This window comes from Cucurbita pepo, chromosome 8 (genome assembly GCF_057944985.1).
Source record: "Cucurbita pepo subsp. pepo isolate OVF chromosome 8, ASM5794498v1, whole genome shotgun sequence".
In the NCBI taxonomy this organism is placed as follows: domain Eukaryota; kingdom Viridiplantae; phylum Streptophyta; class Magnoliopsida; order Cucurbitales; family Cucurbitaceae; genus Cucurbita; species Cucurbita pepo.
In genome coordinates, this window is record NC_141805.1 from 11,729,059 (window position 1) to 11,752,118 (window position 23,060).

The 23,060-nt window shown below is 37.8% G+C and overlaps 4 protein-coding genes, 1 long non-coding RNA gene and 1 pseudogene across 6 annotated transcripts; 1 reads left to right on the top strand and 5 right to left on the bottom strand.

Moving 5' to 3' along the window:
- Positions 1-1,059: 1,059 nt before the first annotated feature.
- Positions 1,060-5,472, bottom strand: LOC111800286 (uncharacterized; annotated as a pseudogene). Its single transcript, XR_015422139.1, has 9 exons — positions 4,897-5,472; positions 4,707-4,801; positions 4,526-4,619; positions 4,170-4,219; positions 3,763-4,011; positions 3,092-3,225; positions 2,604-2,858; positions 2,163-2,247; positions 1,060-1,920 (listed from the first exon to the last, which is right to left on the bottom strand). The product of XR_015422139.1 is annotated as an uncharacterized LOC111800286 (transcript).
- Positions 1,095-1,951, top strand: LOC111800185 (uncharacterized). Its single transcript, XM_023683776.2, has one exon. The coding sequence runs from the start codon at positions 1,384-1,386 to the stop codon at positions 1,750-1,752; it is 369 nt and encodes a 122-aa protein (XP_023539544.1). The 5' UTR covers positions 1,095-1,383; the 3' UTR covers positions 1,753-1,951.
- Positions 5,473-6,783: 1,311 nt separating the features above from the next.
- Positions 6,784-10,108, bottom strand: LOC111800025 (26S proteasome non-ATPase regulatory subunit 7 homolog A). The gene is made up of 10 exons (XM_023683601.2): positions 9,783-10,108; positions 8,925-9,017; positions 8,756-8,837; positions 8,386-8,482; positions 8,206-8,281; positions 8,060-8,118; positions 7,765-7,887; positions 7,313-7,370; positions 7,142-7,227; positions 6,784-7,043 (listed from the first exon to the last, which is right to left on the bottom strand). The coding sequence occupies exons 1-10, from the start codon at positions 9,967-9,969 to the stop codon at positions 6,972-6,974; spliced, it is 933 nt and encodes a 310-aa protein (XP_023539369.1). The 5' UTR covers positions 9,970-10,108; the 3' UTR covers positions 6,784-6,971.
- Positions 10,109-11,476: 1,368 nt separating this feature from the next.
- LOC111800026 (glycerol-3-phosphate 2-O-acyltransferase 6) lies at positions 11,477-13,426 on the bottom strand. The gene is made up of 2 exons (XM_023683602.2): positions 12,752-13,426; positions 11,477-12,519 (listed from the first exon to the last, which is right to left on the bottom strand). The coding sequence occupies exons 1-2, from the start codon at positions 13,367-13,369 to the stop codon at positions 11,629-11,631; spliced, it is 1,509 nt and encodes a 502-aa protein (XP_023539370.1). The 5' UTR covers positions 13,370-13,426; the 3' UTR covers positions 11,477-11,628.
- Positions 13,427-15,078: 1,652 nt separating this feature from the next.
- LOC111800027 (aquaporin PIP1-2) lies at positions 15,079-16,528 on the bottom strand. Its single transcript, XM_023683603.2, has 4 exons — positions 15,977-16,528; positions 15,516-15,811; positions 15,302-15,442; positions 15,079-15,226 (listed from the first exon to the last, which is right to left on the bottom strand). The coding sequence occupies exons 1-4, from the start codon at positions 16,311-16,313 to the stop codon at positions 15,134-15,136; spliced, it is 867 nt and encodes a 288-aa protein (XP_023539371.2). The 5' UTR covers positions 16,314-16,528; the 3' UTR covers positions 15,079-15,133.
- An 851-nt stretch (positions 16,529-17,379) lies between these two features.
- Positions 17,380-21,065, bottom strand: LOC111800028 (uncharacterized). Its single transcript, XR_002815948.2, has 2 exons — positions 20,509-21,065; positions 17,380-17,773 (listed from the first exon to the last, which is right to left on the bottom strand). It is a non-coding gene; the product is annotated as an uncharacterized LOC111800028 (long non-coding RNA).
- Between the last annotated feature and the right edge of the window lie 1,995 nt (positions 21,066-23,060).

Here is a 23,060-nt window from a genome sequence, read left to right on the forward strand (position 1 = left end):
CTAATCTCTGGTTAACTTCAAAGTATAATATAATTAAAAGGACAGATAAACGTGAAGCTATCATTTTCAACTAAAAACCATGGGTGCACCATAAGCTTAAATAAATAATATTACTAAAATTTCAAAGGAAATGTGCAAAAATCTGATAGATCTCACATTGGTTAGAGAATGAAATATTATTTACAAGGTGTAGAAAACTCTCCCTACTATAAACATTTTCTTAGGGGAAGCAAGAAAAAGAAAGTCCAAATAGAACCATATTTACTAGCAATAGGCTTAGGCCGTTCCAAACGATATCAGAGCAGACACTGGGCCACTGGGCCATATGTTAGTAAGGAGGCTAAGTCCCAAAGAAGTGGATTGTGAGATCTCATATCGGTTGGAAGGAGAACAGTAGAAATATCTCACTAGCATCACTATAAAAACTTTGAGGAGAAACTTAAAAGGAAAATTCGATAGAAGAGGGGAAATGGCGTAAATGAACAGGAATAAGGACCAAGGGGGTTTTCTTTGATTGTGATTGTCAATACCACATTTGGCGTGTGGATTCATCAATCTAATGGCTGTAAGTTTAGGTTTAGAGAGAGAAAAAAGAAGAAACACAAAAGAATTCAGTTAAAGATGTAGAACAAAACATAAGCAAAAAAGTAGAAGAAAACATAACAATGACGTACACAGTGTAATTAAAGGTGTTGAACAGATGAAGAGGAGTCAACAGACAGGTAAAGAATTGAATTCAGGCCCCCTTCAGCTTTAATTCTCAGTCAAAAGGTCAAAAATCTCAGAGCATGCACATTTTTCAAGACAAATTATTCTGCGAAGGACAGTAAAAGAGAAAAGAAAAAGTGAATGGGAAAAAGTTTTATTCAAGCAAGCAACAGAGAATTCAAGCAACAGAGGCCCACTAACCTTTAACCATGGCGAAGGATTTCTGTGATTCTACTGGAAATGGGAATCAAGATGGCCATCTAAAGAGAAACTTGTAGGGCCCTTCCGTTGTGCCTCAAAAGCAACGATGATGCTGAGGAGTATCAAGTGGTTGTCTCTCTCTTGCTCCCCCCCTTGATTCTCTCCCTCTTCTACTTCTTCTTTTTCTTCCTCTTTTTATTCTCTGCTGGCTCCACTGAACTCTTTTCTGACCTAATCCACTTCCCATAACACCCTTCCTTCATGTATTACCCATATAAAAACCTAATCTTTCTTCACCCCTTCAATCCAAACCAAGAATCTTTTTATATATAAATCAAATGTCTATTTGAACGTAAACCAAGCGTTTACTTTGAGCCTCTCTGCCGACTACAAAAGTTACTACCTTCCCTCTGTCTCCCTCTAAAACCCATATCTGTTTATCCCTTGGATTTACATCTCACTTGTAAGGTTGAAATGACAAGGAAATCCAGCAAACGGGTCAGCTTCAGTCCTGATGTGAATGATAACCCAACAGTCGTGCTCAAACACGGCGGCGGTGAAGACGGCGCTGGAACTTTGAGCTTCGGCCTGAGCAGAGACACAAGGCACTTGCCGGTGGGATTTCTACAGAGTTTCAAGGCCAGAGTAAGTGAAGCCATTCGCTTTGTATCCACCAAAAAATCTTCACGAAAGGTTTCTTCAGCCGCCACTTTTACAAGGTCAAGATCGGTTTCGGATTCCATGGAGTCGCATCGTGCTGAAGCAATCGAAGATTGCATCGAATTCTTAAACCACTCTTCATCTTTGTCCAGATTAAATTCAGTCTCTGGGAGTACTTACTGAAAGTTCTGTAATCGTGGGAGCGGAACGCATGTAAAATATAGTCGATATTTTAGACATTCTTTTGCGTGCCCGTCTCTGTAAGATGATGCTGTAGCAGATGATAATCGAGTTTCAGTCTTCGAAGCTCGAAACTTTTCATGTCTAAATGCCTTGAACTCGAGCAGATATCTGTTCATTATAAAATTACATCAATTGGATATCTACAATATATCACTTGATGAGGTAAAAAAGAAAATGTACATATAAGTTTATTTCACTGCGTTATTTTTGTTCAATGATGTCCACCATTAAACGCCTAAATTATGGCATCTCCAAAAGGAGGGAATGGGATAGACAACAAGAATCTCTATGCGTGATATGTCGGGTCATAAATTTTTAGAAGGCAACAGTTAGAAAGGGATGAGTTAGACCTGTGAATTTGGAGGGCCACGCCTTTGAATAGCTCAGATTCCCATTAGCAAGGATGGTTGGTTGATTCACTATCAGGGGGGCCACCTGTAAAACCAAGTTTGTCCAAACATTTGCATATGAAAAACATAGAAACATGCAGACCGACATGCAGTAGAATGCCCTTAAAAAATGTGTAATGCTCAAAATGATTTTCCTTTCTTGTTTTTGTTTGTGGTATGCATGGGGGTGGGGTTCATGTCCATGGAAATTATGAAGGATGAGTAAGACTCGTGCGGGATAATCTCGTGCTTATCATAATACATCTTCTTAATCTTTATGTATTTCAGTTAAAATAATCAAAATCAAGATCCACAGCATTTTTTTTTTCTTTTTTTTTTACAAAAATAGGACAGAGACTGAGAGGGGGGAGGGAGAAATGATTGCTGTTTCTTAATAATTACCAGTCCATCCAAATCAACTTTGCAGGTTATCTAACATTGAATAGCACAATCCGGAATCCAAGGAAGGTTTAGTTCTCGAATTCCTTCACTGGAAGGTTTTCTTCATTTCAAGAGCCCTGTTGTAAGGAGGGGCAATAGGAGGTTGCACAGGATCAAAGTTCCCTCGGCACCTCTGGGCAGTAGGTATGAACGATCGGAATCATATCCGCTGAGGGGATACTTTATTGGGTCCTCCCAGCCACCCACTACTGCAATCTGAGAGGGACACAATGCAGCAAAATAGCAATGCTATTACTTCCACTTGTGTAACCAAAAATACCAGGGAATTGATCACATTGAAATCAGAGACACTAATTATATAAAGTTTAAAGACAAGAAGACATGGTCATAGCCAGCTGTAAAACATATTAATCTTTAAAGAACAAGAACATGTTGTATCACGTCCTTCGATATGTGAACTCCCAATCAAGGTCGTACATCGAGTTTACCTAAGTCATCTCCTCCTGATGGGCTTCCCACCTTTTCTAGCAGGGGTTGGATCTTATGGGTTGAAACACTCAGGAGGCGAATAATTCTCACAAACTACAAATGCCTCAACATTCACACCCAGTCCACGTATGAGCTTCAACATGAACATAAAGTTAAATCATAGTCACTACTTTGTTTAAAAGTTAAATGATGCCAAATAATCACTTGTAAGTTGTAACTAGTTATAGTTTAATCAGCCTGACACGTCAACATTTGAGCAATGGTATTAAACGACCGACTACCTAGAATCAAATAGAACAATTCATAGTTGTAATTCAAAACTTTCTAATGTTCATAAACATAACCATCGAAGTTTTAGAAAATATGTGAGCTGCCTTTTGACTATCTTGTCCTCTTTTACATGTTTTTTTTTTCATATTACAGATGCCACCACGAACATAAGCAAACCCCATAATTTGGTGTTGGGTGGACACTAGTCCCACCTAGTATTAAACGATAACAATCTAAAGTTCAATGGGATCTGAAATCCATGCGTAAGAATCCTATGAACCAGACGCTATAATGACAATTTTCACTTAGAAGGGTATCATTTTCAGGAAATAAGTTCAATTATAACCGAAAGATAGACCTATAGAGTTACCAAGAAAAAAAAGTGAAGCCAAAAGGTTACCTATACTGGAATTGCTACTGCCTTCGGTTTTGCAAAAGTCACTACGGGAAAAGTAACTTCAGCAGCAACAAAAAAAAAAACTCGAAAATGTAAAACAACAGAAACCTAGCTTTGATTATGGTCCTCACGTAATTCATTATAATACTTGACAAGTTTTACCGATGCTAAACATGTCAAAAATAATCTACACGTCAAAGCAATAATCTCAAGGAACAGAGGAGATCACAGCAAACCTTTCAACTTGACTGACTAAGAAAAAAGGAAACTAGATGAGAAGAGAGATTCATATTGCAGAATTCTTGTAAGAATTAGTTGTATTTTATATGAAAAATTGTATTTCCCCCATAAAGCATTGTCCACTAGTTTGATAAACAGATTGCAACAAGAAGACACCCAAAAGAGATTACCTAGCTCCAGCTACCAGGGGCTGCGCATAAATTCACCACTCGCTTGACTCCTGCAATTGAAAGTTCATGAACAAGATAGCACAGGTAGATTGCAAAACTAAATAGATCACACAGATTTCTAGAGGATTCTGGAAAACTATTCTGTTATGGAAGGTTAATCCAAAATATTGCGGCATTGTTCACGAGGAAATAATGACATCTCCAGGACATAGAACTCCCAACAAACAAAGGAAATTAGTATTCTTGGAAAGGAATATTTAGTACCAATTACCATTCATCTGGACCATTTCAGTGATTGACATCCTAGCAGAAAGGTAAAAATATTTTAAGAGAGATGACCCAATACAAGAACAAACCTTCAAATATGTTAAATTCTTCGTCTATGTTCAGAAGTTTGAACGCACTTCGAGCACGCCAGCCTTCTTCTTTTGCTTTACTTTAGTATATATTCTGCAAACGAGACAAAGTAAATAATAAAACGTGGAAAAGGGTAACGAACCAAAAGGACAAATAGCCGAATAGAATTGTACTCAAGACCCTCTTATCTCTTGAAGCTTTGCCCATGACTGAAGGATCAAGAAAGTTACAGCAGGTCATCAAGCCTGCAACAACCCAATTGGAGCTTCAAATTCCTCCAATGACAACAAGAGGTTTCCACATTCATGGTCAAAATTGAAATAGAGCATAAATATCTTTGAACAGTTAAAAGTTCGAGGCTAGAACATGCCAAGCGGTGTTCTCATAAACAACTCCAAGAACTAGCTCTAGAATCTTCACCTTAGAGTACCACATCAAACACAAACAGTAAAACCTTTACATGAACAGCGTAGAGATAGAAAAGTCTTGATCAGGCATTTCGTCGAGCATCTTACGCTCTCTGTGACATACAGAACTTCCACAACTCTCCACTGACAACTGCTTAAATTCAATTGGACGCAGCCAGAAACAATTCTCTAACTCATAGAACTAATATTGTTTCTGTCATATCTGATGTCAACTTCAAGGGACAACTTGTAAAATTATCCACAGCCAACTACACAAGCAAACTGATAGTTACAACTCAACCAATCGCCAACGAATTACAACTCAACTTCAAATTGAAATCTAAGTACGATAACAGGTTTTCCAACAAGCCTTAAAAGGAGCTCTAAAAACTCTGAATAGTTGTTTGAACAACCGGTTTAAACATAAATTCATCGAATTCGATAGGTATAATAGAATGAATTAGAGCTACAAAGCCGGAATGTGCTCACACAGCAACGGAAAGCAAAAGCAGAGACAAAAAAAAAATCAAGGGAAGACACTCTTACAGTAGAGATGCATGGCTATGTCCGAAACAAGTTGTCAAATCTTCTGTACAACAATTTTGTGCCGGCTTGCCGCCATTGTTAAGCGCTTATTGGATCGTTTTCTCCCTCCTTAATTCTTTAAATTTTAAATTTTGATAAATATCTCTTAATTAATTGTAAATTCTCTCTAAATCCCAACCTCTTTCGACGATATGATATCATCTCGAACCTGGTCTCCAACCGACACAGAAATTGGCCCAGCACTGAGGTGGCCCTCCCCAGTTTCAAGAATTCGAGCCGTTTCTATAGTGGTAACCGATTTGGATTGTATAGCTGTTGGGAAGCATAAAGATCGATCAATGTCCAAATTGCAACGCATTAAGGTCTCCAACCGACACAGAGATTGGTCTAGCACTCAGGATGCCCCTCCCCAGTCTCATGAACTCGAGCCGTCTCCATAGTGGTAGCCGATTTAGATTGTATAGTTGCTGGGAAGCATAAAGATCAATCAATGTCCAGATTGCAACACATTAAGGTCTCCAATTGACACAGAGATTGGTCTAGCACTCGGGGTGTCCCTCTCCAGTCTCATGAACTGAGCGGTCTCTATATATAGTGGTAGCCAATTGAGATTGTATAGCTGCTGGGAAGCATAAAGATCGATCAATGTCCAGATTGCAACGCATTAAGGTCTCCAACCGACACAGAGATTGGCCGGGCACTCGGGGCACCCCTCCCCAATCTCATGAACTCGATCGGTCTCCATAGTGGTAGCCGATTCAGATTGTATAGCTGCTAGGAAGTATAAAGATCGATCAATGTCTAGATTACTACACATTAAGGTCTCCAACCAACATAGAAATTGGTCCAACACTCGAAGTGCCTCTCCTAGTCTCAAGAACTCGAGCAGTGTCTATAGTGCAGTGTCTATAGTGCTAACCGATTCAAAATGTATAGCTGCTGAAAAGCATAAAGATCGATCAATGTCCAAATTGCAACACATTCAGATGTCAATGCCCAATAAAATGTCAGTCAAATTTCCTAATATTTTTTAAAACCAATATTGTACTTTCAATATTTTCAAACGTAACTCATGTTAATAATCCTTCTCAAGAAACTTTCTCATCAATTCTAACATCAACATCAAACTATTACTAATTCAAAGTTACTAAAATTTAATATCTATAATTGGAGGCATAGGATTCCATCCATCCATCCTTTCATTCATCCCGACATCAAATTTCCTTTCATATAAGACATCAACAATGCTACAGATGGAGGAACCTTATGAGAAAAAGATAAATGAGTGGTCTACGTGACACATGTTTGCGCAAATAAAGTGAGGGTGTACAATTAACATTGAACACAAAAATGGTCAGGAAAATACATGCTCCGAAACTAGCCATCTCTTCCTATAGGATAAAACAAAGATGTCATCTACCAAGAACTCAACAAACAGATAACTAGTTCCTTCAACTTCTAAAACAACAGATTTGTCGATGGAAGTTGCATGTTAGTTTCCAGACACGGCGGGGACGATTGCTGGTTTTGCGTCCTCGGCCTTCTCGTGTTCTTTGTTTAGCATCTGGAGAACAGAATTTGCACGAGAGCAATGAATGATTATAAGCTCATTGATATGTATAATATGCGTGCGTAAATTTGGTGGAGAGGGAGGGAACTTACCTTGTTGTTGATTAAATTATGTAGAGCAATGACACTCCGGATGAGTGAGGAAAGATAAATAACCAGCATCATATCATTGGTTTTTACTGCACAGTAGGGTAAATATAGATGAATATTTTTAAGGAAACATGTTAATAAGCCAATGGAGAAGAATCTTGAGTTAGTGTTTACCTGCAAATGATTTTATCAATTCTGCCACATTTAGATTTGGAAGAAGGTTGAACACATCCTGCAATTTTATCATGAAAATAAAAATATCGGTCTAGATCTAGTTGGTGTGAAACCCTATAAACTGTTCTTGTTCATAAGAATTTTCTTAAGAACTGTTTCTTCCTTTATTAACAGTGGGTCTTTTTGAGTAGCAAAACTACAAGCAATGTCACCTAGCTGGGAATCAGATTAGCACGAAAGGTGTACTCAGAACCAAGGCATGCCACTTAAACAATGGAAAACATGTTTGGAATCGCGGAATATTTGTCATTTTGCTTGGAGAGTTAGTGCAGAAAGCACATCATCAAATACATACTATTAATACACACGCATACATAGGTACATCTATACAATGCAGTGAGATGGTTAAAAGGCTAATGGAGTGGAAGAAGCGAGGAGAAAATGAATGATACCTGTAAATGGTAAAGAATCTCATGGTTTAATGGAAGCTTCTCATCAATAACAAGATCGAGGTAGCCCCGAATCTCACGTAGTCGTGCATCTAAACCTTTTAAAGCAGTAAGTTTTCCTGTAACCTATAAAAAGAAACATTTATATAAGCCAAAGCCTTTTGTAACCTAATGCTTCCATCTAGACGTCGAGCTCGGTACATCGAGTCAATCACAAAATTTGGGAAGGTGATTTGAATAAAAGAAAACTGATTGAAGAGCACTGCAATTTAAGAGAAGTAACAGTAAGAAAATAGACCTCATTAGCAAGTGTACTAATGGTGGTATCCTTCACATCTCTTAGTAAGTGCTCCACACCTGTATTTAGACCAAACAATAAGGTTACGAGGTAAAAACTGATAAAACACCGTAAAACGAAGATTTGAATCTCATTTTATAACTCACCAATTTCCTCGACCTCGTGGGCAGCAATAACTGAAGGTACATGAACAAAGATCTTCTGGCTTTTTTGGGTAGCATTCTGTCAACCCAAATTAGAAGATATGTAAGGGCAACTAGAAAGTCGTTTTTATAGTTAATTCAGGACCATTAAGCTAATATTGGAAAAAAGAGATAAAACAGTACTTCTTTAACTTCTTCAACATCATAGTAGGCTTTAGTAGGTATTCCCAGCTCCTTGGGTTGTACATCAATAATCACAAGCACAGGATTTGGGACATAACTAAAAAAACACCGAAGAGCGTGTGAGTGACTCGTAGAGTAAGCAGAAAAACAACATTGGCCAAAAGGATACAATATTCATCATTGATCGACCATAGAATGGCTTTCAAAAGGGTCTAAATTGGTGTTATAAAATTACATAAATAAAGTAGCTCAGAAAACTAGATAAAATGAACAAAGAGAACAATCACAATAGTTTGAAGCTATACAGAATTTGAGAACTTGAAAATAAAATTTTATGAAACTCAATCCCAAACAAGTACGGAGATCTTACTTGTGGAACAACTGGTGAATATCTAGGTCATTTTCCCGTAGCTTTGGACCTGTGCTATACCAACCTACGATGTGCTCCTTAGCTGACATGTCCACAAATGATGGATGATATAAGCAAACAATCCTCAACATAGAAAAAATACAAAAGGTACTAGAAGTAGAGAAATTACCATTGATCCTCTTGAACATTGAAAACATCGACTCGTGATAGTTGTGGTCAAGAAACCATATGCTCGGATCTTTCTCGTCTTCTTCAAAGGGCACTGAAATAAAGAGAGTATACCATACAAAAGTCACAATTAAACATAGATCAAGACCAATTGATGTAGTTCAAAAATAGAAAACTTGCAGACTGCCCTTCACAACAATAACCGCCCTACTGGATTCATACTGAGTAGACTATTAACAATGTATGGGAAACAACAAAACTCTACAACGGAGAGAAATAAAAACTCTACCTAAAATTAGTAACGGCTCAACCGAAAAGTCCTAACAATCTCATGTCAGATGGATAAGAGAAAGTTTTAACACAATGAGTGTCTTAAGGGTTGAAATTTTTTACTGTCAAATCCAAACCTGCAATCCAATTACATGGGCCAACCGAGTATAGGTTACCCAAAGAACTTCTAGTGTCATACAAATCATGAAAAGTGGAAAAGGCGGGCAAATGAGTGCTCGAATCCTAATCAATTCCTAATGAGAAGCAACCTAGGAGAATTTGCGAATCAGGGCAGCCAAAGCCAAAAAATGGCTTCTTTTCATGTCTATTTCGCGAATCAGGGCAACCACAAGAAAGGTACATTTCCAGTCTCTATAGGCAATTCTAATTTCTGTTCAGCTAACATCAATTTCAGAGAAATACCCAACAAAATGCCCAGATTCTTTGTATCGTTATCATAAAAATCAACCAGCATCCACTTTCAGCTATTAAACCGAATCAAGCGACTAGAACATCCAGATCCAAACACGCTAAAGCAATATTTTTTACAAGGGCTAAAGAGATGTCGGAAAGAGAGACGAATACAGACCTGCATAGCTATTACTGACATCGACGGTGCCCTTGAAAGAGCTACCAAGTAGGACTCCTACAACTCGTTTGCGGGATTCCTTGGCGACTCGGTTGTAATTATCGACGATGCTGAGTAAAACCAGGGGGTGGACTACAACCTTCTCGACTGGCCTCGATGAAATTTGCTGCGTCTTGATGACATCCATGGCGGAATTTTTGCAGTGTGCCCGAGTTCAATCGAATTGGCGCTTCTGTGCTAAAGCAAATCCGAGTTAGAAATGAAGGATTTTGTTTAGGGGTTTTCTTGTCAGGAAAGAAAACCAACACTGCGAGGCCAGAAGAAACCACGACTTTTTTTATTTGCTCTTGAGGTTTAAAAGAATGTCATTTCGGATCAATTCGATAGGTCACATATTTTTCCATATTATTGTCTCTAATATTTAAATAAATAGCGTGAAAATTAATATATTTTAATAGGAAAAATAAATTAAAAAAAAAAAAAAAAAAAAAAAAAAAAAAAACTCGTGAAACGAGCCGAAAATCGCCCGGGCAGATCTCATTTGAGCTCAATATTAGAGAATGAAATGATCCAGCCCATTCGGGAGGGTAGGCAACGCGGACGGATAACGAGGCAAAGTTCTATTAGTTTGGGAGAAGAACGAATCATTTTTTACAAGAGTCTAGAAATCTCTCTTTAGTAAACGCGTTTTACAAGAGTGTACAAAAGTTTAAAGATGACAATATCTACTAGCAGTGAGCTTAGATGGTTGCGAGGATTTGTTGACTGTTGAGAAGAGGATGGGTAATAAGAGTGTGATGGGTACCCGAGACGAGAGTGTGACCAACCAATTTTGAGGGCACAGAGCATCCGAATTAGTGTCCATATGCTCGTCTTTTGTGTCGACCAATAAAGTAAAGTAAAGTTGGTTGGTGTGAGATTTAATGTATATGCTCTACCATTGCCAACTTTCTAAATACATACCCATCCCTCTATCATATCATTTTCTTTTCCCACATTTAAACCTACCTCCTCCTCCTCCTCCTCCTCCTCCTCCTACACTCTCCAACCACCAAACCATAACCTAAAACCCATCTTTAAACAATGGGAAGGGCAAGAAATTAATGCCCACATTCAAATTGCCACCCAAATTATGCCATATCACCCCCACCTTACCCTACCAACGGCGCGTATCCCAACTGTTTTAAGCTACTGCCCCGTCCCTCATAGGCTGCGCCATCCCCACCCACAGTCGCCCTTTACTCAGTTATCTTATAAATCAAATCTGTTTGGGAGAGATTTTCACACCCTTATAAATAATACATTCCCTTCTTCAAGAGATTCACAATTCTCCCCCTTCAGGGTTCAGTGTTCTCGCTGGCACTCGAGCCCCTCTCTAATTGACGTGGGATTTTACAATTCATCCTCCTTCGAAGTTCAGATACCATTTGTATCAGTTCGGTGTCTAGCTTTGATTCTATTTGGTGTTTGGCTCTGATTTGTCCATTTTGATCCGTTATATATCATCATCAACCTTACAGTTTTAATACGCTTCTACTAGAGATAAATTTTCACACTATTATAAAAATGTTTTGTTCACATCTCCAACCACGTTTAATTTCATAATTCTTAATATTATATAAATCACACTAGAAGAAAACGATTAAAAAAAAAAAAAAAAGTCACTTATGTATACATATTTAAAAAAAGAAGAATTTACATAAAAACGATTTATATAATTAATCTATGACCATTTTGACAGCTCAATCTTATTTTTTTTTTTCTCTAATAATAAACTTTTTATGGAAAATCAAACCAATATGGAAAATCAACATTTTTTTTTTTTTTTTGTTGTTGTTGTTGTTGTTCAAGTGTTCTTCTTAACCAATTCGGCATTTTCGTTTTTAGAAGAAACTCGGCCATCAGTTCCAGCAAGAATCCCGTATTTCCCCTTTCTGGTCAAATTAGTGCACTCAAATCCAAGAGTTCCGGCGACCGCCCTCTGAATGTAATTCGCCACCTCAATCGCCGATTTCCCGCTGCTGCAGGTCATTTCCGCCGGCAACTGATTCAGAAACGTGATATCGTAAGTCGGCCTCGGATTCATAAACACGAAATATGGATCCAGCAATTTGTGTCCATTCACCGTCGTTCCGAAGAACACACTCTGTTTCGTGTTAATGGCGACGGGGACGATTCTGTCAGTCAACTCGGCGAAAAGAGCACTAAATCGCAACAGAAATGGCTCTCTGCAAGTCGTTCCTTCAGGGCAAATCACAAGGTCGCCATCTTCAAGAAGACGTTTAATATGAGCCGCATCTTTCTCTCTGTCTCTCGATAGCGCCACGGCCTTAATCGGAGAAATTATTTCTGTGAATTTACTTATACTGTAAGTAACGCAACTGATTTTTCTGCCTAATGCGACGGCGATAATCACTGGATCTAAGACGGTGCGGTGGTTGCAGACGAAGAGGACGCCGCTCTGGCCTTTCTTCGGCGGCGGTGGTGGAGTTCCCTTAACATTGATCTTAATTCCAAGAAACTTGTAGTTGTACCAAGCGATTCTTTCCGGCAAGGGGATGTTGGTGTAGACTCTGAGAATTGAAAGCATTACGCCGATCGGCAGCCACAAAAAGGTCAATAGCGCAGCCAGTGGCGTCGGCCGTTGCACGAATCGGCCGTCGTGGAAAATAATCGGACTCAAAAGCTCGTTTCTCGGTAATGGCTCCCTGTTCGATCTTGGCACCATATATCCTTCCTGAAAATTCAACCTCGTTTGAATATATGAATTAAAACCTCTGTTCTTATTCACACATTTCTTTTTCAATTTCAAATTAAATATTCAAAACTATGATAACTAATTCACGTGGTTGAAATGCGTGACGAAGATTCGGGTGCGGCACGAAGATCTTGTGGCTAATTAATTATTAATCCCTTCCAAGCTAAATTTTACTCAAATATACTGTTCATATATATAATTTTATACATACCTTGCAAATTGACATGAACTCATGGTCAGTTTCTCTATCGCCGAGCCCCAAATCCGGCAAATCAGCGCCAACTTCCTTAACAAGAGCCGTCTTCTTCAGATCGCCGACGAGAACTCCAGGTTTCTTAACAAATCCAGTAGCCCTACCGGATTTGGTAATTTCAAGCTCGGTTCCAATGACTTTATCAGCGCCCAAAAACGTCTTCACAAACGGCTCCACCATAACCCTAGGATTCGCCGTCACAATCAACCTCTTCCCAAACGAATTAAACACGTTCCAAGTTTCAGGATTAACATCCTCACAGTAAAATTTAGGCAAAACAGAACGAGCCACCATTTCGATATCGGCGACCTTCAATCCAGCAAATGCAACGAAAATAAAAGCCTGAATGGCAACAGATTCAGAGAAAAAAAAGTAAACAAAGTAAACAAACGGCACAGAGACGAGAAGAAGAAGTCCCCGGAAAATACTCCCGGCTTCGACAGCCACAAGCATGAAGTAAGGAAAAGCGCTTTGCGAAAGAAGCAGAGTTCCGTCTAGATCCGCAGCCACCGTCTGGTTTTCCCGTCCGGCGGTGGTGCATTTAGAAATGGCGGGGAATTGACGGTAAGCCCCCATGGAAATCGAAGAGAGAAATGGAGAAAGGTAAAGAGAGAAGAGGAGCAGAAGGGGTATATAAAGGGAGGGTAGGCGGAGATATAATGAGAAAAATAATGGAAGAAGGAAGAAGCATGTGGTTGAGAGAAATGATGTGTAAATTGATACTAAAAGCTATAACAATTTGGAGTGGTTGAAGGTGGATAATAACGCCTACTTACACATTGAATTAGCCTACTTTTTTAGTTAGTTCATAAGCGCCGCCCCCTCACCGCCGCATTTAACTTCCTCCGGCCGTCGCTCAATCTCTCTCCATTGCTTCATCCTTTGAGCTTCACATACTTTCTCAACAACCATATTTATTAGGTTCCTTTGTCTTCCCACCTGAAATTTTCTTTCCTTTTTTTTAATCAAAATTTGTGGTGTCAACAACAGCCAACCAAATTATTTCAATCCTTATACAACAAGAAAACACCCGAGTTCGAACCAAACCACAATTCCGGCGTTGCAACCATCCACATTGATCTTTTAGTTGACTCGAGTCTAGCTTGATGGTTTAACTCGAATGAGTCGATAAGAAAGAGCTAAGGTATCTACTGCAAAGAAATATGGAGCCATTCGAATTTTATTCAGTCCCGTGAATAGTCATTTTAGTCATTACTTTTATATTTTATTGTAACAAAATCGAGAACGTAACTTCAAATATATAATAATACATATTAAATGTGAGCATATATCCAAACTACATGAATATAATATGAAAAATGATGAAATTAAACGTGAAAATGTGGATTTATTGATGAAAGTAGGAGAAGCCATCTCTCAATTCGTCTACATTTATTTTTACAACTACCAACAACAACTGTTTTTATATATATATTTTAAATATTATAATAATTATTATTTCCATCAACCCAATATGGAAATAATTTTTTTTAATAAATATAATTAAATATATAATTACGATATAATACGTGCATATGCATGTGTATGAAATAAACTTACAAATATCACGTATATAATAAAAGAAATGTCACGTCATTAATTTATGAGATTAAAAATAGATGAGAGGAAACGGAACATGCAATTGAACTACCTACGTCGTTTAATAACCAAAATAGAATCAAATTTAAAAACATTATTCTAAAATGAATTTAATCGACCTAACTTAGTGGCATTTATTATGTCACAAAGTGACTCGAATTTAATACTCCGAACTATCCAACCACAATTTTTCCATATCACTTTCGAATTCTTTCTGTTTCAAAATTAGAATGATGCCTAAAATTCCTCTCACCACTTTTGGTTTATTTAATATTTAAACATGCAAAAAAAATCAACCAAAAATGTATTATTTTAAATTTGTCGTTTTAATTTTAAAATTTATATCACGAAATTAGTTTTTTTATAAAACAATATTACAAATATAAATATAGTTTTTAATATAATAATTATAGAATAATTAAATCGTTTCGTAGATAACTATTTATTTATAATAATGAAATGTTTCTTACATTAATGATTTGTCACTTATAATATCAATTAATATGATATGCGATTTATTTCTAAGGCCAACAAACCTATGAAAAATGTCAAATTTATGGTTTAATTCATGTGAATATAGCTTTTATTATTATTATTGTTATTACTAGTGCAACTAACATAGGAGGGCTTACGATTGGGCCTTTTACTCAAGTTTAGGCCCAAATTTATTTGAAGTCCAATTCTAATTGGGCTTAAATATGGGCCGACCAATCTGTTCGAGCCCAAACCATATGGATAAGCTCATCTGGACTTGAATGGTATTGCTCTGATCACTGTCTGATGGTAGAGAGCCGCCAGTGCTGCTCCGATCAACGGCCCTGCCCAGAACACCCACTGCCCCACACAAAGGCAATAATAATTTCATTTATGATTTTAATAATTTATTTATTTTTAAAATGACATGCTTACATGGTCATGCCAGGCTTGGTGGCGGTTGTAAACGAGGGCGGCGCCGAGGCTTCTGGCCGGATTGATGCCAGTTCCGGTGATCGGAATGGTGGCCAAATGCACTAGGAACACCGCGAACCCAATCGGCAATGGAGCCAACATCTACAAAACAAACCACGAAATTATTACTCATAAATTTGATTTTGATCATAACAGAGAAGCTCATTAAGCTTACAGGAACATGGGAATCTCGGGCGTTTCGCTTTGCATCGGTGGCTGAGAAGACAGTGTAAACAAGAAGAAATGTGCCCATGATTTCAGCTCCGAGGCCGGCTGTTTTGGAATAGTCTGCATTGACGGTGTTAGCTCCGCCGCCGACGGTTTCGAATTGGGCGTTTTCGAAGGCTTTTACGACGGCGGCACCCGAGATGGCGCCTAGGCATTGCATTATTATGTAAAAGATTGCCCTTGTTAGAGAGAGCTTCCGTGCCAGTAATAGCCCGAATGTGACGGCTGGGTTTATGTGACCACCTGAACCATCAATCTTTAGTTAGAAATTACGATCCTACGCAATGACATGATATTGTCTATTTGATTTTGTTTTGCTTTGGGTTTTCTCAAAACGTGTCGTACCAATAAAGATGTATTTCTTACTCATAACCCGTGATCATTTTCTAAATTAGTGGACGTGGGTACCTGAAATACCAGCGGTGCAATAAACAAGAGCAAAGATCATGCCGCCAAAGGCCCAAGCAATGCCTTGGACGCCAACAGTGTTGCACTTATTGGGAGATTTGGCGACTCCCATTACTGTCAAAATAGTCACATAAAGGAACAGGAAAGTGGCCACAAACTCTGCAATTCCAGCTCTGTAAAACGACCATGACCTTAACTCCCCCGCTTCAACCAGCGGCGCCGGCGCCGGCTCTCGGTAGTCCTTTGCCGCAATTTGGGTCTGAGCTGCCGTCCCAATTGGCTGCCTCTCCTCGAACCTGTTGGCTCCAACTCTCACATCTTCGTCTCTCCCTTCCATTTTTTCACCTCAAAACAGAGCCAAAATGTCTGTTTCTAAGGTGTAATTTCCTTCTCTTGTAAAATGGAAGTATAATGGAAATGGGGATTATAAAAAGGGCTCTTCTTCTCTAAGGGGATGAGTGAGTTCGACGATGGTGGGGCAACAACTTGGCGTAGCTTTCATGCTAAGTTTGGTGGGATAAGTCTTTCTTTTTACTCCCACCTTAAATTTTTAGAAGACTCATTCATATTCATAGTGTCTCTTCTAAAATAAAATAACACCGAATTTAGTCGCATATTGGATCCTTCCCCCGTCTAATCGATATGGGATCTCCATTCCCTTTGAGGTCCAACATCTTCGTAAACACACCGTTCAAGTTCACTGCTAGCAGATATTGTCTCTCTCAATCTTCCCCTCAAGGTTGATAACTTATTTGAGATCCGAAAAAATTTGCACAGATTTAATGTATTGAGTTATACTTAAAATGAAATAACGTTGAGTTGAGAGATGTACGATTAAGTGTATTAAATGAGAGATGAATATTATTTATATATATACATTTGGTAGGGCACATGTATCAAAATTTGCTGCTTTTACCGACACCGACAAATTTTGAGATGTGAAGAATGGTCTTGGGATCGAGTGCTCAGGAGCTAGAAGGTAACATGCCCATCTTCTGCACTGTCCTTTCTTCTCATTATTTAACTCTATTCGCTTTATTTCAAATATTATATATATGTTTTAGAAGCTTAAAGTACTATTTTGCATTCAACCATTTTTATTAAGTTGAATCTAACATGGGTGTTGGAGTAGTTTTTCCTTTAGTTTTCTTCGGTCGACTGCGGTTACATGCCAGTGTGCATTGGTTCATGTCGTCGTGGACATCGGCATTGTGACCCCATCATCAAGGCTTCAATTTGAGATCGCTAATGTGAAGTGAACAGTTTTATTAAACCTTTCAGTAAGATCTAATCAATTTTTAGGTCAGCTCGACCCATTCAGTCCAAATACTTTCTTTCGTTCTAAATTGATCTTCAAGGCCAATAGGCATCAATCACCCTTGCTTTAGATTGACTTTCATGAATTTAGTTCATTTAAGTTTTTATTTATATATCTTTAAGTTATTAAAAATATGTTTGAATCTACTTTCATACACGATATGATTGTAGTGATAAAAAATTAAAATTGGTTTAATTACACATTGTGTAATCAAGAAATTAGCCACCAAAATCATCCAAAGGAGGTGATGAACGACATGTTAGGCCTAACAACCCAATTTGATTCATACAAGTCCAGGGCCAACTTGTGTATCTATCGGCTTTGGGCTCACATTGACTGCCAGAACCCAATTTGATTCATATAAGAGCTTCTGTTTTGAAATTGAAAGCCCAAGTCAAACCAGCCACCAAATAAAATAGCGTAAAATGCGGACACAAACTCATATCCAACAGAGAATCCTCATGGTGTTCTTCCAATGTCTGCCATATTCATCAAATCCACAAAAACAGGGGAAGAACGGTCAGTGGAGACATACTGATACACAAGCTGGAACGCAGTGCTCAACCAAAGATAATCTTTTAATACAGAAACGGATGCCTTAGTTTAGAACAGTTTGAAAATTTTCAGAAACTGTGCGAACTGATGAGAGTAAACTAACCAAGACATTCGAAGTGTTCTTGAGATTGGTAATGGAGGTTTGGCTGAAAAAGAGTGTTTTGTTATGACCCGAAACCGGAAGGAGTGCAAAAAGAAAAAGGATAAAATAGACAGGTCTGCACGTGCAGAGATGATTAAAAGCTCTTCCCTTTAATCTTCCTTTTTCCAATGGAAAATCAACCAACTTTTTTTAAAAAAATCTGCCCACTTTGATGATCCAGTTCATCCATAATTCAACACTTCTATTTGAATTGGTGTTCCCTCGCCCCCCCCCTGAATTTCATGGCCAACGAGAAGAAGGAGAAGGAGAAGAAAACAGCAATCTATGCTTTCTTATATCATTCAATGGAGAAAGATTCACGTGGGTTGAGACATTTTCAGTGCCCACTTTAGCTCAGAAAGAAACATCAATTTTTTTTTAATTAAAATGGATCATAAAGTCAAAAAGATACCCTCAAATTCGGTGGTTCATGTTGATTTGAAGAGACAGGACCATTCTGATTATCCTTAACAGTATCATCAAATCTTTCTTCTTTTTTTTTTTCTTTTAAATTCCTGTTCAAGTTAATACAGAGTGGATTCTGAACTATCCCATGTCTGCTTCAGACTGATTGACATCCAAAAGCTTTGTTTTTTTGGACCAATCTTTCCTACCTTTACCTCGAATCTATTTCCCGTATAAGCATGCATATCCAGTTTAAAAAATTTCCATTCTACTTTGAAATTTGAAATTAAAAGAGAATGGATCGGTAAGTGGATAACAATTTTGTAACTCAAATCTATGAAATGAAAAAGAACTAAACTGATTAATCTAATAATGGTTAGTTAGGTTCAGGATGGAAATTCGGCTGCTATGGATTGGCTAACAGGGAGGAGGGCCATGTGAAGAGAAGCTGAGGTTCCACTCGAATGTTTGTCTTCAGAGCCCCCATTTCTTCTTCTTCTTCTTCCTCCTCTTCCTCTTCTTCTTAGAGGAGGGCCATGAGAGGAGAAGGTTATGTTCCACCCAAATGTCTGAGAATGAATTATTCTTTATTAAGGACGTGAAAATCTCTCTCTAGCATACGCGTTTTAAAAACCTTGAGGGAAAGCCTAAAAAGAAAAGCCCAAAGAGGACAATATCCGCTGGAGGTGGGCTTGGCCTGTTACAAATGGTATTAGAACTAGATACCAAATGATGTGTCAGTAAAAAACGTTGATCTCGAAGGGAGGTGGATTGGAGGGTCCCACATTGATTAGAGAAGAGAACAAGTGTCAGTGAGGACGCTGGACCTTGAAAGGGGGTGGATTGTGAGATTCAACATCGGTTGTGGAAGAGAACGAAACATTCTTTAGAAGACTGTGGAAACCTCTCCCTAGCAAACGCATTTTAAAAATCTTGAAAAAAAAAAAAAAAACACAAAAACAAAATATTTGCCTGCAATATTTGTTATAGAAACAATGATCCGAAATATGAACAAGATCCGTAAGAAATGGGGCCTGTGTAAGGCCAGAGTGGGCTCTCCCCTCTTGGCCAAGGCAATATTTGAAACAATTGGCTCAGAAAAATTAGCACCTACAGCATTTAACTAGGAGTGAGCAATTTTCTTCGACATCCTATTAGGAATTGGACCCATCAGTATAGTAGGAGATAATGGGCTCTTATCTTGTTTCCCCATTTTCATTCACGCGTGACAATGGCCTCTCTTAGCTCAGAAGCTCCAAATGGGGGTTTTATAATTCCTCTATGGAGTAAGCATCTGGATTGCTAGAACTCAAGAACATACAGACTTGGGTTTGAAACGGAGAAGGCAGGCAAGAGGTTTCGATAGCCATATAAATCCAAAGAAAAACTCAAACAAGAGTCTTTGAGATCATCATCACCCAACATATCAAACAGGTGGAAGGTGGAAGACATTGACAAGATTGATGGCAACAAAGTTCTTGGGAAAATTTACTCTACGGTTATCTTATCAAAACCAACTTAAGAATATTTGTTCAAGGTAAGAAACAGATCATAATGCTAAGGCAACTTGCAGCAACAAAGTCGTAGAGAGGCTCACTCACAAACAAGCACCATCATCATCTCAATCAAAATCAACTTAAATTTGACATTATTTGTTTAATTCTACACAGCTCAATGAGAAACAACAGCATGATGCAAATACTGTCATGAACAAAATCAACTTAAACTTCAGCATGTTAGTCAAATTATGAGTCCAATTATAATGATTAATTAATGTAAAACAAAAATCAGATCTTAACAATATCATTAACCACTAACTACCTAATTTCAAGACCACCCCTCATCAAATTCTGACTAACATCACTGGCAACTTTGTTTTTTAGCAAAAACTTCTGTTTTTTTTTGTTTTTTTTTTCTCCTAGACATTTCATCAAACACCTAGAGTGCATCAGACAATTGACGAACAAATGAAGCAACATGAAGGGAGTCGGAGAGGGGTGGCAGCCACTTTTTCGGCGTGCATTGAGGCCAAGTTCAAGTGACTTCCTCCCCCCTCTCCTGAACCTAATTCTCAGAGATAAATTTTTTTTAATCATGCGGGTAATGACATACCGTGCCGCGCTTTCCAATGACCATCAAGCCGCTGCTCACATGCGTGTGTATGCTTAAAGTTAGGCATCTGACATTACTTCCAATCAAACTCATAAATACCTTCTCTCCAAAATATTTTTAATCTCTGCAACAAATTCATACTTCCATTGCAGAAATCAATCGCGGGGCCATGTCTTTCTCCCGCTTTTCGTCGCATTTAAGTCTCAAGCTTTTTGGCAGCGAATTTTCATCCTCGGTCGATTTTGGAACGCCCAATCCTCCGAGCGAACAAGAAATCGCCACAGTATTTCACTGTTTTTGATCTCGGATGCCTTTTGACTTTTCACATTTACATACGGAATCGTCTTTTACATAATCGATTAGACCAATTCAATTAGGTCAAGAAAAAGATTCTCTGTAAATCGACCTTTCACATCTTCAAACGATGCTCTGATCTAAATACATTCTTTATCTCGGCTACATAATGATCTCAAATGATGAACGGACCTATAAAGATATGAATTCCAAGAAAATTGTTAATAAAATCCCTTTAATTCAATTTTTCTACAAAAAAAAAAAAAAAAAAAAAAAAAAAAAACTATACTCTTCATATATTTTTTCCATAGATTTGGTGGTTGGATTGCCGTGTCTAATTTGATTGCTTTGTTTGAAAGATTACGATTTAGATGACCCATATCTGTTCGAATTTATCAATATCATTATCAATTATTCCATAGAGATAATTAGTGAAAATCGTTCCACGTTCATATCATGAAAACAAAATTATAATTTTAACGCATTTGTCGATGTATATGAATGTCTATCAACATTAATGTTTTATCGACATATCTACTTAAATATACATCAATTTGAAACATACTAATATCTATAATCTTCAATTATCCTTGCGAGAAGAAACATTATTCTTTTGTGAAAATGTGGCTCTCCATAGAACGCTTGTCTTATCCTTTGAGCATGCTTGTTGTTGCATTATGATATTAATGGACTCGATGTCACATTTCGAAAGGGAAATGCGTGTATTATTTATTTACATGACTTCGACTTGTTTTAGTAAAATTAATTATTTTATAATTGATTTAATTAAATTAATGGGGGATTTGGATCTAAAATCTGTATCGCATTAACGAAGCAAAAGCATTTTAAAGATTAAAATTATTTTTATTAATTTATATGTTTTTTTAACACAAAGTCAAATTTTGTCATGATAAACGCTCCCTCTTTACTCCAACAGCCTTTTTTAAAAAAAAAAAAAAAAATTAAATATTAATTATAAGTGTTTGGTTTAATTTATGTCAAAATTTGTAGCTGTTTCAGTTAACACCATTTAATCATTAAAATATTAATTATAAAAATTTATATATTTTTTTTTAATGTTAAATTGAATAAATATGTGAAATTAATATTTTATTTCCGAATAAGCACCGGCAAACTTGGTTGATGGATTGTGGGGTTATGGGTGTGTTGGGTGAAATTTAATTGTTGAATTAATTTGGGCATCTAATCCCTATCAGTGTAATTATGGGTAGGGAATTTGAGGACGGCGACATCTTGGGTGGCAGCGCCGCCGCAGACGGTGGCTAGAAAAGCCGAGAAAAGAGGTGAAAAAAGGAATGGAAGTGATGAGTATTAATGATGGTGAATTTAATGAAATGTCAATATTACACGCTGCAAAGCTTACAACTTTTTGGAGTAAGGAGTGTTGTCTTCCCACGCATAAAATCCTCTCTTTTTAGCGTATTTGTAAAAAGCAAACCCAAATTTAGTTCCCTTTTCTGTTTAGCTGCGACGGTTCAGATTGAAACCTGAACTATAAGTGGAAGAAGAATTAACAGTGGGTCTCTTCTTTTGCTCGTTATTGTGAGACTCCATATCGATTGGAGGGAGGAATGAATGTCAGGGAAGACACTGGATCCTGAAGAGAAGTGAATTGTGAGATCCTATATGAATTATGGATCGTGGAGAGAAATGGATTGTGAGATCCCACATAGGTTATAGATCCTGAAGAGAAGTGGATTGTGAGATCCCACATGGATTATGGAACCTGAAGAGAAATGGATTGTGAGATCCCACATGAGTTGTAGACCCTGAAGAGAATTGGAGTGTGAGATCCCACATGGATTATGGAACCTGAAGAGAAATTGATTGTGAGATCCCACATGAGTTATAGACCCTGAACATAAGTGGATTGTGAGATCCCACATGGATTATGGACCCGAGAAATGGATTGTGAGATCCCACTTGAGTTATAAACCCTGAAGAGAAGTGGATTGTGAGATCCCACATGGATTATGGACCCTGAAGAGAAATGGATTGTGAGATCCCACGTGGGTTATAGACTCTGAAGATAAGTGGATTGTGAGATCCCACATGGGTTAAAGAGTGGAATGAAACATTTTTTTATAAGGGTGTAGAAATCTCTCTTAGTAGTCACGTTTTAAAAACCGTAAGACTGAATGCGATACACAACAAGCTAAAACAGACAATATCTACTAGCGGTGAGCTTGAGCTGTTACAGTTATTCAAATTACTCATTATTAGTGACGGAACAAACG

What these genes read in the sequence shown, in the direction of transcription:
- LOC111800026 (XM_023683602.2), bottom strand. Translation starts at nt 13,369, where the DNA reads ATGGGGGCTTACCGTCAATTCCCCGCCATTTCTAAATGCACCACCGCC. An exon ending in AGTTCATGTCAATTTGCAAG is followed by an intron (nt 12,520 to 12,751) that starts GTATGTATAAAA and finishes TTGAATTTTCAG; the next exon opens with GAAGGATATATGGTGCCAAG.
- LOC111800027 (XM_023683603.2), bottom strand. Translation starts at nt 16,313, where the DNA reads ATGGAAGGGAGAGACGAAGATGTGAGAGTTGGAGCCAACAGGTTCGAG. An exon ending in TTGCACCGCTGGTATTTCAG is followed by an intron (nt 15,812 to 15,976) that starts GTACCCACGTCC and finishes TTGATGGTTCAG; the next exon opens with GTGGTCACATAAACCCAGCC. An exon ending in CCCGAGATTCCCATGTTCCT is followed by an intron (nt 15,443 to 15,515) that starts GTAAGCTTAATG and finishes TTTGTTTTGTAG; the next exon opens with ATGTTGGCTCCATTGCCGAT.
- LOC111800025 (XM_023683601.2), bottom strand. Translation starts at nt 9,969, where the DNA reads ATGGATGTCATCAAGACGCAGCAAATTTCATCGAGGCCAGTCGAGAAG. An exon ending in AGATTCTTTACCATTTACAG is followed by an intron (nt 7,371 to 7,764) that starts GTATCATTCATT and finishes ATAAAATTGCAG; the next exon opens with GATGTGTTCAACCTTCTTCC. An exon ending in ATTGATAAAATCATTTGCAG is followed by an intron (nt 7,228 to 7,312) that starts GTAAACACTAAC and finishes CCTACTGTGCAG; the next exon opens with TAAAAACCAATGATATGATG.
- LOC111800185 (XM_023683776.2), top strand. Translation starts at nt 1,384, where the DNA reads ATGACAAGGAAATCCAGCAAACGGGTCAGCTTCAGTCCTGATGTGAAT.